Source organism: Podarcis muralis, chromosome 9 (assembly GCF_964188315.1).
Source record: "Podarcis muralis chromosome 9, rPodMur119.hap1.1, whole genome shotgun sequence".
NCBI lineage: Eukaryota > Metazoa > Chordata > Lepidosauria > Squamata > Lacertidae > Podarcis > Podarcis muralis.
Window position 1 is genome coordinate 16663915 of NC_135663.1, and position 18212 is coordinate 16682126.

At 46.2% G+C, this 18212-nt stretch overlaps 1 protein-coding gene across 2 annotated transcripts in view; it reads left to right on the forward strand.

The window, feature by feature from the left end:
* The first annotated feature begins 237 nt into the window (after window positions 1-237).
* The window catches only part of MMRN1 (multimerin 1), a 68668-nt gene continuing 50693 nt past the window's right edge, over window positions 238-18212 (forward strand). Inside the window, exon 1 of one of the 2 annotated variants that reach the window (XM_028743919.2) lies at window positions 238-970. In XM_028743919.2, coding sequence (XP_028599752.2) covers window positions 432-970 — 539 coding nt within the window. In that variant the 5' untranslated portion in view covers window positions 238-431. The remainder of the gene's footprint in view (window positions 971-18212) is intronic. The other variant, XM_028743920.2, reaches the window with a different exon arrangement.

The window sequence follows — 18212 nt, forward strand, 5'->3', positions numbered from 1 at the left end:
ATGTTGGGCATGTCTCTCATGTTCTTTGCTGCTAACCAACGTCAAAAGGAAGTTACTCAGCACTTCTTATTCCCCACCCATCCCCCTTGAAGCGGTTTCATGGACAGTATATTTCCACGTTCGCATTGTGCCATTATTCCTCATCCTGTAGCTCCAACAAAGGCAGCCCTCTTTGCTTTCCCCTACAACTTACTGGCTCCAGAGCTCCAAGAGGTCGCAGGTCACAGAGGAATCCATCGAAACAGGAAAGGGAGCTTCCTCGGTCCAGCTTCAAACACTCAAAAACCTGTTTCCTCTCTCCGCCACAAATAAAATCCCCAACCGGGGATTCACTGCAGGTTCATTGTGAAAGCGGCGGCTTTGAGACAGGGAAGTATCCAGAGTCTTCTATATATGAGAGAGTCGCTGCAAAGTTCTCACAAGCCAAGAGAATGAGGGAGGTATTCTTGCTGCTGAGCTTGCTGGCCTTGGGATGCAGCAGTGCAGAAGTCGAAGCAACCAGCGCACCTGCGGTGGAGAGCGAAGCAGAGAGCAGCCACCTGGGCTTGACTTCACCTGAAACACAGGACCTCAGAAACGTATTGGCAACCTCCCTGCCTCCTACTTCAGAGAAGCCGGATGCTTTGCTGAATGCAAGCCAAGAGGAAGGTGAAAAGCACAGCTCTCCTCTAGCCACGAAAGAGGCACAGGGGTTGCAAACTCCATCAGAGCAGAAGACACCCGTGGCCCTTACTGTAACTCCTAGCCCAGGGAATAACAGTGACGGCGGTTCTCCCAATGGGAAGCGATTCATCCTGCCGAGCAATGCAGGGGTTCCTCCACCATACCATCCTTGGAATCGCCTTCCTCCAAAGGAAGTTTCTGAGAAAAACCAAGGGACTATGGTGAGCAGGTCTTCCAGACACTCAGAAGATAGCAGCAAGCAGAATGCAGATCTCAAAAAGCCCAGCTTCGAAACCACCAGAGGAAAGTAAGCAGAACCGTTTAACTCTCTCCCCCCCTCCTCTTTGCTCATTGTACCTAGAGAACCCGACTCAACTCGTGGCATCCTGTGCAAGGCTCCTTCTAGTGCTGAATTTGGCCTGAATTCCTGGGATAAAGGCCTGGAAGTGTCCTGTAAGGTCCATAGCTAAAGAGGGTTGGCTGCTCCAAATTGACAAAGTGCAGTGATGGGAGGAGTGGCTGTGATCCTGCAAGTAGTTACACTGTTTAAATCCTGTTGATTTCATTGGGAGATAAAGCTTATACACCTATGTGCAGGATTTCAGCGAGAGTCTGTAGTGCAAGGTATTTCAGTATTAAAAAACGAAACAAACAGAAATTTAGTAAAGGGGAAGAGGGGTTTAGGAATGTCCTGTCCTGTGCAGTACCTGGTAACTGACAAATGCTTTATTGTTGCATTGGCAACATACAGAGAGAACACAGCAAGCCATTGTTTCGAGGACAAACCATGGTTTAGAATCCTAGATCCAAGTTACGGTGGCCAAGTTATGCACACACTGACCACACCCCTCACAAGCCCTGCTTGGCACTCTTGACTGTATTTGCCTGACTTGAATACATAGTCTTGCTTACCTGAGTGGAGGACCTCTCCTCTTGGGATGTATAGGGTGTTCGGGGAGGGGTGGTAGGGGTTGGACACACATTGTTCTCCTTCTGGATAACATGTCAACCTTTGGTCCCCACCTGACACTCAGCTCTCACCTGTGGCTCCCAGAAGCTGTCTGCATGCGACAACAGCCACACCCCGGGAATGGTTCCATTTGGCCGGCTAAACCAGGTGAAGATAGGCAATGGGTTTTGAATGCTTGGTGAGTTAGTTGAGAGCCAGTAGTGGTTAAGAGTGGTAGATTCGTAATCTGGGGAACCAGGTTCGCGTCTCCGCTCCTCCACATGCAGCTGCTGGGTGACCTTGGGCTAGTCACACTTCTCTGAAGTCTCTCAGCCCCACTCACCTCACAGAGTGTTTGTTGTGGGGGAGGAAGGGAAAGGAGAATGTTAGCCGCTTTGAGACTCCTTCAGGTAGTGATAAAACAACAACTCCTCCTCCTCCTCCTCCTCCTCTTCTTCTTCTTCTTCTTCTTCTTCTTCTTCTTCTTCTTCTTCTTCTTCTTCCCCCCCTGCATGAGGAGACAGGCTCCAGCAGATTGAGTGGACAAGACCAATAGTGGGTCCAATGGTCAAGAAGGCGGTTTTTGTATGTGCTGAAGTGAGGGGCAGATGGGGCTTTTCACCCTGGGAAGGTAGCAGTCTAGGAGAAGGAAAACTCTGATCCTAAACCTCTGCTGCCTTGAGGGACATCTTTGGGAGAAGTAAAGGCTAAGGAGTAAACCCTACACAGATCTGGAGTGGAGTCTCTTAGACTTACATCTCCTTCTGGCAACTCCTGCAGCCAACCTGGTGCCAAATGCATTGCTCTGCTTTCCTTTGGTCTACGTGGCTGAGAGTTGGGTCTTGTTGTCTAGGCAGCCCAGGACCTCCATACACACGGCCCAGGCTTGCACCCCAGAGAGGTCACTTCTGCTAACACCACAGTTTGACTTCACCCTCAGAGGCACCCTCCACTGTCTCTCAAGACAGATAGATGCCAGCAACCACTCTCTCCTCTAAGAAACTTAAGATATGATACACATGGCTGTCTATTTCTCTGTCTCCCAGCCTTTATCCTCACAGCAACCCTGAGAGGTAGATTATGTTGCGAGGTGGCGATTGGCCCAAAATCATAGCTGAATGGGGTGTTTGAACTGGTGAACAGTCCTAACCAGATGCTCTTATCTAGAATTAGACAGATGACATCATTACAACTCCCATCCTCCCCAAGCAGCACGGACAATGGTCAGGGATTCATGGGAGTTGGAGTCCAACAACAGCTGGAGGGCACCACATTGAATACCCTTGCTCTAACCACTACACCACACTCCTGGGTGCTAATTCTAAGTTGTTTAAAAATCTGAGTCATTTAGCTGCTCTCAGGCCAGGGTTGCAATCCAACGAATGCTTCCTGGAGTGTACATTCTATCTGACCTAGTGGGATCTACTTCGGACATGCATGGAACAGCTCCAAAGAAAGATGGATGCAACCCATTCTAATCACCCACTTTTTTATTTTCGGAATGCATTTGCCCGAATTACATGAATAATGACTATGTGGCGAAATTAAGCCATTTGTTCAGATGGTATGTGCAGGGACAATGTGTACAAATTATGAGAGCATTGAAATGCTTAGTGTTTCCCCCATGTGCATTTTTGCTGTTTTTGCCTGCTGAAAAAATAGCATTATATTACAGAAATAAATTTAACACTATGAACCAGAGCGGATATTAAAGGACTATAAGCCTGGAGATGAATCCAGCTTTGGAAAACATATTAAAATGTTCCGGAAAGCAGCAGAAGCCCACGGCTTGCACACTCCCATGTTTTGTAGAGTTGTGGTAGACGCCACAGGGAAACAGATGCAATGCAGGGTGTTAAGCAGGGGTACACAGGACAAAAGATTTTGGTCACTGCAACTTCTTTAGCCCCTGACTGGGGAAAGTGTGATTAATGGAGAAAGTGAGTAGAGAAGAGTTCTTCTTCCTCTCTCATAGCGCTAGAACTTGTGGACATCCAGTGGAGATGATTGTGCAGGACAGATCAAAGAAATAATTTATTCACAGAGTTAAACTATGGAACTGCCTGCCACAGGAGGCTGTGACGGCCATCAACTTGGATGGCTCTAAAAGAGGATTAGACAAAGTCTTGGAGGCCAAGGCTATTAAGAGCTATTAAAGGTAAAGGGACCCCTGACCATTAGGTCCAGTCGTGGCCGACTCTGGGGTTGCGGCGCTCATCTTGCTTTATTGGCAGAGGGAGCCGGTGTACAGCTTCTGGGTCATGTGGCCAGCATGACTAAGCAGCTTCTGGTGAACCAGAGCAGCGCACGGAAACGCCATTTAACTTCCCGCCGGAGTGGTACCTATTTATCTACTTACACTTTGATGGGCTTTCGAATTGCTAGGTTGGCAGGAGCAATGGGCGCTCACCCCGTTGCGGGGATTCAAACTGCCGACCTTCTGATCGGCAAGTCCTAGGCTCTGTGGTTTAACCCACAGCGCCACCCACGCCCCTATTAAGAGCTACTAGCCATGATCTATTATCATGCCTTCCATCAGCTTTGCTGAAAAGCCACAAATATTTGACTTCTTTCTAAATATGTCCACTGCTGCTGCCGCTGCCTACAAGGCCTCTGTAACTATGAGTGAGAGATTGAGATTGTGTTTTTTCCTCCTCCCTCCCCAGTCCCTTTTCCTTATGTGAGGACAAGGACTTTCTCATTGATATTCGAAAGCTGCCCTGGGAGCCTTTTTGTGAGCTCTTTGCTCCTCGTTTAAGTATTCTGTCTCCCTTATTCTGTGCTCCCTAAGCACAGAATAAGTCAGTCTTCCCTCAAGCAGGTGCTTTCCAGCTCTTTTCAACTGCAACTGCCACAGGCCCAGTAAGCATGCTCATGTAGGAATGGGCTGATGGAAGTTGTAGTGCAAAACCTCTGGGAAGCACCAGGCTGGGGCAGGCTGCAGTCAGGCCCCTTGGACCTCTCAGGCGCAATTACATTACAAACGTTCCAGGTAACCTGACAGCCTTTCCTTCCGCCACCTTTTCATGCACAGGGAGAAGGAGGTGCGATACAACCTGCCGCAGATAAATCAGAGCTATTTTTTTTAAGGGGATGTTAATTGCAGAAAACACACACCCGGTGGCTTACAAAACACACACAACCAAATCTAAGTACATGTTTTCCAAGCTTCCCTCACGCGGGGAAGATTACTGGGTATCATCGTGACATCGTGTGCTTGTTGAACAGTGAGGGAAACGTAGAACCAAGAATCTAATTTGTCTCTCAAGACTCCTTTGACTGTGAAGGTGATGCTTAGCTATGAGATTATAATCACAGGGGGAGAAATATTTCTTTCCAATCTGGACCATCAATAGAAGCCTGGCAGTGGGTTGTGCTTGTTTGTTCGTTTTGTTTTTGCCATCTTCCAAAGTGCTGCCGTTTAACATGAAAGCAGAGAACTCTTCTCTCTGAAAGCTGCCAGAAGTGATCCTACTTTTCTTCCTGCTTCACTTCAGCACCAAATTGCAGACTTTATAAGAACTTTTCTGCACGCACGCTTCCATTCACACAAGGTACCAAAATGCTAGTGAAGGCAAGGCCTTTTGTTCCAAACTCCTCGACTCTAGCGATGCAACATACCTGCTTGCTGTGCTTTGCAGAAGACCCACCTGCCTCATCCAGCGCCATTTGCACAACAAATACCTCACTGATGAGAAATTTAATGAACACTCCCCCCCCAAAAAAAACCCCAATGTGCAGAAAGGCCTGTGATAAAGGTTTTTAGAAAAGGAAATGCGTCAAGGTGCATCCTTATCTTCTGAGAAGTAGCTTCTTACGTTGCCACCTGTTGGAAGATGAGAGCAATTTTTCATGCTAAGGAGCTCAAATTGTGCATGTTCTCCTGGTTAGGAGTCGCACACCTTAGAGCTTTAATAATCCTCTTTAATAATAATAATTTTATTACCTGTCCTTCGCCAACAGGTCCCAGAACCAAGTTACAAGAAGTTAAAGTTCAGTATTAAAATCAGTTAAAACAAATTGCAGTTGCAAGGAGCTAGGGAGGGTCCTGAAAACATACTTTTAGAACTTTATTGTCTCAGAAAGTGAGGATGCAAGAAGGGAGGGTCAAAGTTTCAGGAAGCCCCCTCCTTATCTGCCTCCACACATCCTTGCCTGTTTCGTGGTCCTGTCACTAGGGATGGGCAAATCGTCAACTTTGGCTTCTCCTAGCTTCACATTTAAGATCAGTGCATCCTATTTCTCCATCCATTTGTGATTTTTTAAATAAAAAACAAACAAACTCATTAAAAAATTGTTAGGATATTAGGGTACATTTCCCCTCTAATGCACACATTTTGGTAGGCATTTTTTTACAAGCAATTCCCCCTAATATGGAACATTTGGGGATGTTATTTTCACTTAACATATGCAATTTAATGCAAGCTTTCCCCAAATATACAGATTTGTGTATACTTCTTTTTGTTCGGGATCCACCCTGTAAATTTTTGAGAAATGCAAATTTTGCAGGATAACGGCATTTCTGTCCACATATTGTAATGGGACGTGCAAACCGGGTAGGTGTGCATTACAGTGCAGGCTGAACTGAATTTCTCCCCTTTCCTTACTTGATGCAGGAACACAGGAAGCCACCTTCTATTAAGTCTGACGATTGATCTATCCAGCTCAGTTTTGCCTACACTGACTGGAAGCTTCTCCCTTGGATTTCAGGCTGGGGTCTCTCCCAGCCCTACCCTAAGATGCCAGGGATTGAAACTGGCAGAAGCTATGCCACAGAGCTATGGCTCTGCCCCTAATAATAACTCCAGAGTGCCAAGGTGAATAACCCTTTCTCTTCCTTGGCTTCAAGGCAGCATCATGCCTTGATAAAGGTAAAGGTAAAGGTACCCCTGCCCGTACGGGCCAGTCTGACAGACTCTGGGGTTGTGTGCCCACCTCACTCTATAAGCCGGGAGCCAGCGCTGTCCGGAGACACTTCCGGGTCACGTGGCCAGCGTGACAAAGCTGCATCTGGCTAGCCAGCGCAGCACACGGAACGCTGTTTACCTTCCCGCTGGTAAGCGGTCCCTATTTATCTACTTGCACCCGGGGGTGCTTTCGAACTGCTAGGTTGGCAGGCGCTGGGACCGAGCAGCGGGAGCGCACCCCGCCATGGGGATTCGAACCGCTGACCTTTCGATCGGCAAGCCCTAGGCGCTGAGGCTTTTACCCACAGCGCCACCCGCGTCCCAACCATGCCTTGATAGCTGAAGCCAAATCAGAGTGACGGTAAAGCATCCTATTCCGGCTCTGGAATCTTGAACAGGTGAAGAAGTCTTCTAAGTTCATAACTGGCTCCAAGCTGATTTTAGCCCCTCTGCTAATTGCCAGATTAACTCCCCTTGATCTTGCAAGCCCAAGAATAGGCTGGAAAAGAGAAGTGAGTGCCCTTATGACCTGCTCTTTCTGTAATTTGTGGTCCTTATGGTTTCTGTGTTTCATATAAGTGCAAAATTGCAATTTGATTTTGTTTTTAATTTTTATTGATACAGCAATAAAAAAGAAAAAACACAAACACCAAATTACACACAGGAATAACCATAGACACATAATTTTCTTAACAAACAATAAAACATATATTGGTTTTAACTCTAAAGACCCAACCTTCCATATTTCGATTTCATATTACTTATTGCCAATACACACTTTTATCATAATGAAATCCCCTCTATACAAGATTGGATCCAAAAGCTGACAGAATGTGCCAAATTAGACGTTCTATCAGAAAAAATAAAGAATAAATCAAAACAGGAATTGTTTCAAAATGGGAGGTTTTCAAAGAATATTTGAAAAATAAATATAGTAGTTTAAATTCTGTTGCAGCATTCAAGGAACTTCAGTAATAGTTGCAAAGTAGATATAAGAAATTAGATATATTAAGAAAAAGTTTAATTATGCAAAATTGCAATTTGATTTCCTCCCCACCCCCTCATAATCAAGCAGTAAATTGTTGTAAACTGCTCTGTGGTCCTCGAATGAAGGACCGTACGGATATTTAACCAACAAATAAAATCGTATAAAGTAAATCACTAACTAGACATTGTACCCTATCCTAAGATCATTACGATGAAGGGTATTTCAAAAATACATATCGAGTAAATAAACACATTTATTAGCTCAAAACCTGCATGCCAATTCACTGTCTCTAAGCTTCAGCCTTAAACGCCCTTCATGTGTGCGCACTTGTCTCGAAAACAGCAGTGGTTGACTCCCACATTAAATTTAGCAGTAAAGTAATTCCCTGTTGCACTGTTTACATAGTGGGTTCAGTTTGGCTCAAACCACTGCTGTTCCTCTATTTTTACAAGCCTGTCAGTGCTGAAACCTACAATCACTCGCTCCCACCCAGCGTCACAGTCGCCCTGTGAATGGCTCCATGGCAGCGCCAGGTGGCTGCTATATTAAATTTCCACAATGCAATACAAAATGAAAGGAAAGCACTGGGTGACTTTGCCAGGGCTTGCCTTGTCCTGACTCCATCAACCCTCCCCTGTCCACACTTGCATCGGGAAAACAATACAAGGGCAGCACCCGTTGAAGTAGATCGGCCAGTGCAAAGACTTTGGGCTGTGCAGTGCAACTTTCTTTTGTTCTCCTCTCCCCTTGCAACCTCTAAATCTGTTCTTGGTTTTCCCCAGTTCTCTGGAGCAGCTTTGGGGAGGGCATTGGGGGTCATGGGGAGGGAAGAGGGAGGAGAGCTTTCATTGCACAAGTGGAAATCCTTGCACTATCTGATTCGTTGCCTGCCACCCTATGTCTGTCGCATCAACAGCAAAGTACTATGGAGACCCAGTAAGTACTCAAAGTCCCACTGTTGAGGCTGGGTCCTGCCATGGGATCTGCTGCCTCCAGCTCTATTGCCATAGTTGCTCCAGAGGTGATGGAAACAGGAGGAGCATCTTCACACAAACCTTAGCAAAAGAGGTACCCCTTAAGAATCTTGTTCTTTGGGGCTAGACCAAGTCCAACACAGGACTCCAGAAATGGCTTGAAAGCAGTAAAGAGATTTGATAGCTGAGCTTCAGGTATCAAGAGCAATACCCATTGCTTAGAGGTCAAACAGGAGAGTCCTGTTGAACTCATGCTCTGCTTGCAGGCTGCCAGTAGGCTTCTGGTTGGCCCGTCTGAAAACCTGATGCTTGGCTAGACAAATCTTTGTCTAGCAGGCTCTTCTGGAACCAAATGGCAATTATAGCAACCAAGGGGGTGGAGCAACGACCCTCTGATGAAAGGCAACAGCATTTGGGGGCTTTTCAATCTTGAAAGCCGATGGGTTATGGGAGATTTGATAAAAAGTATATAAAATTATGTACGGTGTGGGAAAAGTGGACAGAGAAGCTCAAAAGACTAGACCCTTGTGTCACCCACCCAAGTGGATTTCATGCTCTTTATTCAGCTCATAGTGGTGAGGAGGAATGGAAGTTCCCCCAAAATGTCTGCCTTATATACATTATTTACACAATGGGCCCCACGTGATTGGCTAATTCCGGGATTCTCCTGTAGGCCAATCAGGTTGCGGATTCCCTTCCACCTGGAGCTGGATTGGGTGGCTCCTGTGGACCAATCAGACTGCTGCATTCTGGATCCCATTGTTCTAGGACCAATCAGACTGCTGCCTTTTGGATCCTATTCAACTCAGTACATAACACCAAGGAAGCTGAATTTTAGAACATTCAAGACAGGTGAAAGAAATTTCTTCTTGCAAAGGCAGGTCTAGGGGAGCACAACCAGTGTGGTCACACTGGGTGCAGAGCTTCTTGGGCACTACAGGGGGCAGATTTTGGTGTCACACAGAGTACCACGGAAATTTGAGACCCCCGAGGTCTCCGAGGTCTCCACTGTTTGAGCAAAAGATGGCTACTGTGCTCATGTCCAGCTTGAAGGCTTCCAAGAGGCCTCTGGTTGGCCACTGTGAGGGCAAAATGCAGGACTAGGTGGGCCTTTGGCCTGATGCAGCAGGACTCTTGTGCTTTTGTCATGAGGTGGGAAATGTCGCCCTGGGTGGTAAAGCAACCACAATTTAAAAATAAAATAAAATAAAATGACAGCATCCTGGATACAGGAACCAGATAATTCACCGTCCAAACATTATAGCTGCTGCATGGACAAAGGGAACAGGTGATGAGAGAAAAGAAGTGTTTGCCACAATGTAGTACAAAGTGTCAAGGCCTCAAATCCTGCAGAAAACACATGTTATTTCCTTTCCATGTTATTAGTTATGTAGTACAACCTGTTCTGGAGCAGAAAAGCACATTCTTGGCAGGGGACCCTGTGAGGCGACTCATTCCTGAAACCTTTAACCACTGCTTATGGTTTGGCCTGGTATTCCTAATCTGCCTCATACAGTGGTACCTTGGCTTACATACGCTTCAGGTTACATATGCTTCAGGTTACATATGCTTCAGGTTACACACTCCACTAACCCAGAAATAGTGCTTTAGGTTAAGAACTTTGCTTCAGGATAAGAACTGAAATCGGGCTCCGGCGGTGCAGCAGCAGCAGCAGCAGGAGGAGGCCCCATTAGCTAAAGTGGTGCTTCAGGTTAAGAACATTCATTCCGGAATGAATTAAGTATTTAACCTGAGGTACCACTGTACTGGGTCCATCAGATATGAGGGATAGATGGGTTTGGTTCTCTACATTTAAAGAAATAAAGGCCATTTAAGTTATAATAGGTTTTTGCTGGGTGCTACAGAGGTCCCGTTGTGAATTGTTATGCCTGTTCTGAGGTGTTCTCAATGTGAGATCTTCCAGATGAGACCTGCTAGATTTTTATTGTGTTAATAAAGTCCAACTGACCCCAACCAGAAACCAGGCATTTAATGTCACCGGTCCCATGCTGCTACCCTCGCTTTTACTTTCTGTTGATGACTTTTCATTTATTTTTAAAAGCCAGCAGGCCTAAAAAAAATATTATTGAGTGGCTGGTCTTTTAGTGGTGGTCCTGTGTTGCTTTTAAAGGGTATTGTCTATGCCGCTGTACCCCCTCCCTAATGTTTTGTGATAGGGCAGTATTTAAATACTTCTACAAAGAAATACATAGCAAAAACTGCACCCCTTGTCCACATGGTGTGGAGATGCCCAGTTGAAAGCCCCTTTTGAGTTAGTTTTGGAAACCACACTACATTTCAAAAGCATGTATGGTTTTGTTATAAAGGTAAGCTAAAGGTAAAGGACCCCTGGACAGTTAAGTCCAGTCAAAGGCAACTTTGGGGTTGTGGCACTCATTTCGCTTTCAGGCTGAGGGAGCTGGCGTTTGTCCACAGACAGCTTTCTGGGTGATGTGGCCAGCAGGACTAAACCGCTTCTGGCGCAATGGAACACCGTGACAGAAACCAGAGAGAATGGAAATGCCATTTACCTTCCCGCCGCAACAGTACCTATTTATCTACTTGCACAGGTGTGTTTTTGAACTGCTAGGTCGGCAGGAACTGGGACAGAGCAATGGGAGCTCACCCCGTTGCAGGGTTTCAAAGCGCCCACCTTCTGATCGGCAAGCCCAAGAGGCTCAGTGGTTTAGACCACACCTCCACCCGCGTCAACAACAACAACAAACATATTGTTATTATGCCCTCATCTGAACGGGTTGCCCCAGCCACCTGGGCAGCTTCCAGCAAATTAAAACATCAAACACTGTTTATTTACATCGCCCGCTATTTGGAATTAACCTCTGAATCATGGGCTATGGGCATAAGGAAGAGATGCTCTCAGCCGTGTTGTATTTTCCATAGGCTCATCTTATGTTCAGTATCATCAGCATGGTAACCCTTTGGCATGTGCTTTGAATGAACATCAGGCAGGCATGTACCATACTGACATTTAGGCACCTGATTAAAACTCAGGCTTTTCCCTGACAGGTGATCTGTTTATGTTTGGTGTTCTCAGCTGATCTGCTGCTTTGTGATGTAGTCTCAACCTGTTCTCTGAATGCAATGTTATTGTTGATCTTACACTTTCATGGCTGTGATATTTTTTGATGGTACAGGGTTTTTTATTTTATTTTGCAAATAACTAAATAAATACAGTGGTACCTCTGGTTGTGAACAGGATCCATTCCGGAGCCCCGTTTGCAACCTGAAAGGAACGCAACCCGCATCTGCACACATGCAGGTCGCCATTTGCCGCTTCTGCGCATGCATGTGACATCATTTTGCGCGTCTGTGCATGCGTGAGCAGCGAAACCCAGAAGTAACCCTTTCCGGTACTTCCGGGTCACCGCAGGACGCAACCTGAAAAGACTTAACCTGAAGCAAACGTAACAAGAGGTATGACTGTAACAGGGATTCCCCAGCAAGGCTTGCCTGGCTTTTATCGTGATGCACTGTTGAAAAAGTTATCTCAATTCAGAATTGCTTCAAAGAAAAGAAGCTTCAGTTTTAAAAGGGGGAGGGGAATCCTCCTATGTAGCAGTGCAAGTCTTCCTCATGATCACTTTGCAAATGAGTCCTTGCCTGACGCAGTTGCTTTGGCATAAAACAGACACCAAAGACTGCTCCAAATGTTACGACTGTTGGAAGATCTCTTTTCCATGGCAACCTTCCACATGGAAGCAGAACCTTCTATACACACTTCTTAACCCATGTGATTCCTAAGGAAGGGGCACCAGGACTCCACAGAAAGTGTGATGCTCCGGAGTCAAGTGCTGTGATTTTCCGGAGAAGCCCACATTAAGAAGCTTTTATACATTGATGCTTCTGTGTAATGCGCTGGCAGGGAGACAAGCTTTCCCTCTGTTTGAAACAGAGCTGAGCCAAAGTAGGAATGGATGCATATCATTATTAGTTTTCATGTTATTACATTTCTATCTCACCTTTCCTCGAAGTGGCATACATGGTTTTCTCTCCACTCTCCATTTCATCCTCACACCAACCCTGCGAGGTCACACTGAGAGATGGCAACTGGCCCAAGGTCAGCTAATGAGCTTCATGGCTGAGCAGGGATTTGAACTCTAGTCTCCAAGGTCCTAGTCTGACACTCTAACCACTACACCACACTGCCATCTGTCCATTTCGGTTTGTGGACCCACACAAGGTCAGGCGTGGGTGCAATAACTGACAGGTGATGGCTTAAACATGACCACAACATTATTAGGTTGCAGAACAGTCAGTTGTGGCGTCGTTCTGACGGTTGATGTTGCTTTAGCGCTGAGGGCTGGCCTCGTGGCCCCAGCATGGGGGCATGCGCCTGCCCCAGACACATGGCGCATCAAACAGTGGCAAAGCCTGGCTACATTTTCTAATGGATCAAGGGTAAGGAGCCTGCAGCCTGGGGAGCAAATCCAGCCCCGGCTCTGCTTTGCATGTTTTTGGGTGATGGGAGCTGTCTTTGAACTCTAATCCAGAGAGGTGTTTGAGAGCATTTGCGTAGAAAGTAGCCTACCTTTTGTGTAAAGGTAAAAGTTTCATGGGTGAGACATGGGTGGTGCTGTGGGTTAAAGCACAGAGACTAGGACTTGCCAATCAGAAGGTTGGTGGTTCGAATCCCTGGGACGGGGTGAGCTCTCGTTGCTTGGTCCCTGCTCCTGCCAACCTCGCAGTTCGAAAGCACGTCAAAGTGCAAGTAGATAAATAGGTACCGCTCCGGCGAGAAGGTAAATGGCGTTTCCGTGCACTGCTCTGGTTCGCCAGAAGCAGCTTAGTCATGCTGGCTACATGACCCGGAAGCTGTACGCCGGCTCCCTTGGCCAATAAAGCGAGATGAGCGCCACAACCCCAAAGTCAGTCACGACTGGACCTAATGGTCAGGGGTCCCTTTACCTTTACCTTTAAAAGTTTCATAATTGGCTCCAAACACTTTTGCCTCCAACCCTGTCCACCACTGACTTGTGGCCCTTGGGAAGTTGCACAGAAAGGAATGCAGCCTTGGACTGGAAAAAGTTTCCGTGCCCCTGTGATAGGCGATGGGGGCATCCCAGCCCCCCAGTGCAGTCCTCCCCACAGCGACTTTCATCGGTGATGTTTGTTCACCACTTAGAGAAAGAATTCTCTCTGAGCTGTGTGAACAATAAAATTGCATAAGACAGTATAATGTATATAAAAAAAACCCCAGTGCATTAAAACAGCTCAGCAATTAAATTCAAGGCAAACACACTTCCAGAGCACAGCAGGAGAGAAACGGCGCATGCATTGCTTATCCATTAAAAACTGTGCTTTCCTCCCACATCTCTGCTGCTGTTCAGACAGCAAGTTCAGCCGCCCCATCACACACTATTAATTTATCACTGTGCTTAGCATGCCATTAGGTCTTCCGCAGCTGCAGGGATTACAGGACCTGGTTTGTTTGTCGCTTGTTTTTTTTTGTTTGCAAATTTGCCTGACATGCAATATCAACTTGCATGCAGGGAAGAAATCTGGGGGTTATTTGAACCGCACCACTGTAAACATGACTTTGGTGTTTCTCCTGCTAAGAACATAAGAAGAGTCTGCAGGATCAGGCCAGTGGCCTATCTAGTCCAGCATCCTATTCTCACCCATCCTGAGGTTTCCAGCAACTGGCGTTCAGAAGCATACAGAGTCTAATATAGTGGAGGTACTATTAACTGCGTTCCAATGCTGTGGGAGCAGAGAACTCAAAAGGAGAAATAGCTCTATAAGACACTACTATGACACCATAATTCAACTTCCTATTGTTATTAATATTATTATTATTGAATATAAAATTATAGAATTAAATACAGGATTAAAATATAAGAATTTTTTTATTTTTTTTGCAAAGCCTAATATAAGAATATTGAGAGACTGATATGCTTGTGTGTTAGGGAAGGTTGCCATCTGCTGGGTAATTTTAGGAACACATGAACCATGAGTCATCATAGAATTGGAGAGTCGGAAGGGACCCTGAGGATCATCTAGTCCAATTCTCTGCAATGCAGGAATATACAGCTGCCCCATATGGGAATCGAACCTGCAACCTTGGCATTATCAGCACCACACTCTAACCAACTGAGCTACTGCTGTGATAGGAATTTTGAAGCCTTAGATATATGTTAAATGTTCATAAGTGTACCAACCAAGCACGTACATAGATCAGCACAGGAAGACCAACCTGAAACCATTTTGATTCCCAAACTGAGCAAATGTTTTCTCCGCAAGCTCAAAGGAAAATTGAAAAGCCTCCCCGTTGTCTTTTCATTCACAAATCCTGTCTTAAGATATGAATAGCGTGTGAGGCTGTGACCTGGCTCAGGAACTAAGTATTTATCATTACAAAAGACTGGCCAGGTTAGCGAAGCTTTCCCCACCACTTACTTCACCTGCACACTAGAAAAATACCAGCCTGATAACTTTTAAAAGATGCTCCGAAAGTGCTTGGAGCCTTTGACACCTGAGCTGTACATTTTCAGAACACATCCCGTATTTTGTGGTTGCATTCTCTGTAATTTGGAAACCTTAAAAGCTGTTTTAATGTTGCGTTTTAAGTTGCTGTGACTCACTCTCTGGCCTTAGGGTGGGTAATAAATTAAAAGGAAGGGGAGGAGGATAAAGAATAACAACAGTAATATCAGCAACTAGTGCAAATTCATAAAGGGAGCTTCAACACACATTATTAACAAGTGGGAAGTCATAAGGAATTGCTATGAGAAAGTAGGGGGGGAGTGCTGTTTTTGCTTCTGCCCCCCTTCATTTCCCATACAATGAATTGATTGTTGGGGGTGGGATCAGGGAAAACTTTATCTGAAAGACTGGGCGAAAACCACCCTGTTTTTGCAGGGTCACTTGTCTCCTGCAAAAATGAGGGGGGTTTCAGAGGCCCTCATGTTATATGGCTGTGGGTGGGTCTCTGTTGTGTTTTACCATGATGGATATGAGTTGATAGAGGGTAGGACTGGGCAAATACATCACTCTTGGGCCAGATCTAGGTAAAGGTACCCCTGCCTGTACGGGCCACTCTTGCCAGACTCTAGGGTTGTGCGCTCATCTCACTCTATAGGCCGGGAGCCAGCGCTGTCCGCAGACACTTCCGGGTCACGTGGCCAGTGTGACAAGCTGCATCTGGTGAGCCAGCGCAGCACATGGAACGCCGTTTACCTTCCCGCTGGTAAGCGGTCCCTATTTATCTACTTGCACCCGGGGGTGCTTTCGAACTGCTAGGTTGGCAGGCGCTGGGACTGAACGACGGGAGCGCACCCCGCCACGGGGATTCGAACCGCCGACCATGCAATCGGCAAGTCCTAGGCGCTGAGGTTTTACCCACAGCGCCACCCGCGTCCCTTGGGCCAGATCTACATAGATATAAAAAACGCTATGAAAATGCTATGGAAGAAAACCCGCTGTAAAATATACATATGTATGTGCAATTAGCCATTGAGCTTTACACTGCCATCTGGTGTCACATTTTTGTAATGCACTTATAATGTTATAATTACAGGTGTGTAGCTGACTCCCTATTTTTTCCTCTCATTTTCCAAGTCTTACGTCCAGTTCTTCTTTGCATTTTGTTTTGTTTTGTTTTGTTTTGTTTTTATTTAAAAATTCCTCATGATAATTAATCGGCATCTCAATGCATCAATGTATATCTTTTCATAAGATACACATTTTCTATGCAATTTTTGTGTCTACAGTGGTACCTCAGGTTACATACGCTTCAGGTTACATACGCTTCAGGTTACATACGCTTCAGGTTACAGACTCCGCTAACCCAGAAATAGTGCTTCAGGTTAAGAACTTTGTTTCAGGATGAGAACAGAAATCGTGCTCTGGCAGCACGGCAGCAGCAGGAGGCCCCATTAGCTAAAGTGGTGCTTCAGGTTAAGAACAGTTTCAGGTTAAGTACGGACCTCCGGAACGAATTAAGTACTTAACCTGAGGTACCACTGTATATGCATTTATTTATTTATTTATTTATTTATTTTGCATACTTTATCACATTGTATGGCTCCTGGCCAGCCCAATCCCTGCCAAGTAGTGCACGAGATTCTAAGGTGTCTTAGAATCAGACAACCAGGGTCTGTGTTCTGTTGGGAGAAATGAGGCGCAGTAGAGTCTGCGGTGTCTTTGAAATGCGATTTATTTAGACATATTTGTACTGGAAGCTTTCAATGAATAGAGAGTTCACAGCATTCACATCTCAGGAGCAGACCATCCTTCACAGCAGCAGAGCACTGGATTCTCAGACATCTCCATGCTTCTTTCCCAGCCTGCCAAGATGGTTCCAGCCCTCACAGCAGCTCACAGAGTCCTTCTTCCCCAACCTCTAAATTTCACATCACACACCCACCTCCTTAGCAACCTCGCCCCTCGCCAGCAGAGCCTCCTGCCTAGTTGATGGTTTCCACTGATGAATTAATGACTTGCTCCCTGCACCTTTTGTCACTTTTAAAGACTTCTATCCCCAGTGAGACCTTGGCCTGGAAAAGTAGCTTAGTCTGTATTTTTCATTGACCTGACATTGTCCCTCCCATACTCCAAATATTGGCAGGAGCAGGGACAGAGCAACGGGAGCTCACCCCGTCATGGGGATTCGAACCACCGACCTTCTGATTGGCAAGCCCTAGGCTCTGTGGTTTAACCCAGAGCGCCACCCGCGTCTCTCTACCTGAATCCTACCCTTCCTTGATTTCTAACATTACCTAACATTCTAACCCTTGCACCCCCAAACTCTGCTACACCAGACCTGTAACAATGTGCATTGTTTGCTTGGAGAATTGCATTGCGAAATTGGAAGAAGTGTGGATTTTGAAGGAAGGCTGTGTTTCTTATTCATATTGTTTTGGAAAGTTTGGATAAGGTAGGCTTCCCTTCAGACCTGCAAGCTGGAAGGAGTCAGCCTGGAAAGAGAGCCAGTGTGGTGTAGTGGTTAAGAGCGGTAGATTCGTAATCTGGTGAACCAGGTTCGCGTCTCCACTCCTCCACATGCAGCTGCTGGGTGACCTTGGGCTAGTCACACTTCTCTGAAGTCTCTCAGGCCCACTCACCTCACAGAGTGTTTGTTGTGGGGGAGGAAGGGAAAGGAGAATGTTAGCCGCTCTGAGACGCCTTCGGGTAGTGATAAAGCGGGATATCCAATCCAAACTCTTCTTCTACCTCGCAGGTACAGGCAGGAATTCAAGACATTTGCTCTTGGCAAGAATAATGCTACTGTTACTAATAAATCTGGCGAAAGATGTTCTCATTTCGCATTAATAAAACTTCACATGACGGGCGCAGTGGTGGGGAGATGGAGAGAATGGGGGCACCCAGCCAGACTCAGCCAGGGTGGTCCAGGGATGCTGCAGGGATGCAGGCTGAGATCGATGGCTCCAAAGCACACCAGCTTGTACCCAGTTAGGGCCTGTGCTGCCAACTGCACCATATGTGCAGAAGGTAGAAAAGTCTAGCCAACCCCTTAAGCCAGCAGACGACACTCCCTTTGGATTCTAGCACCACAGCCCGCCCTCCTAATATTCTTTTGCTAATGAGCATTCGGATTAACTCATTTCCCCCCTATCCTTGCAAGCTTGCTTTTAAAAAGAAAGGATATGGGTTGTTGGTTCTTTCCCCCCTCCTTCATCACCTTGCTTTCCCAAATGATCATTGTTATGAATGATCAAGGCTGGCTCCACGGGGCGATTTGGTCAAGGCAT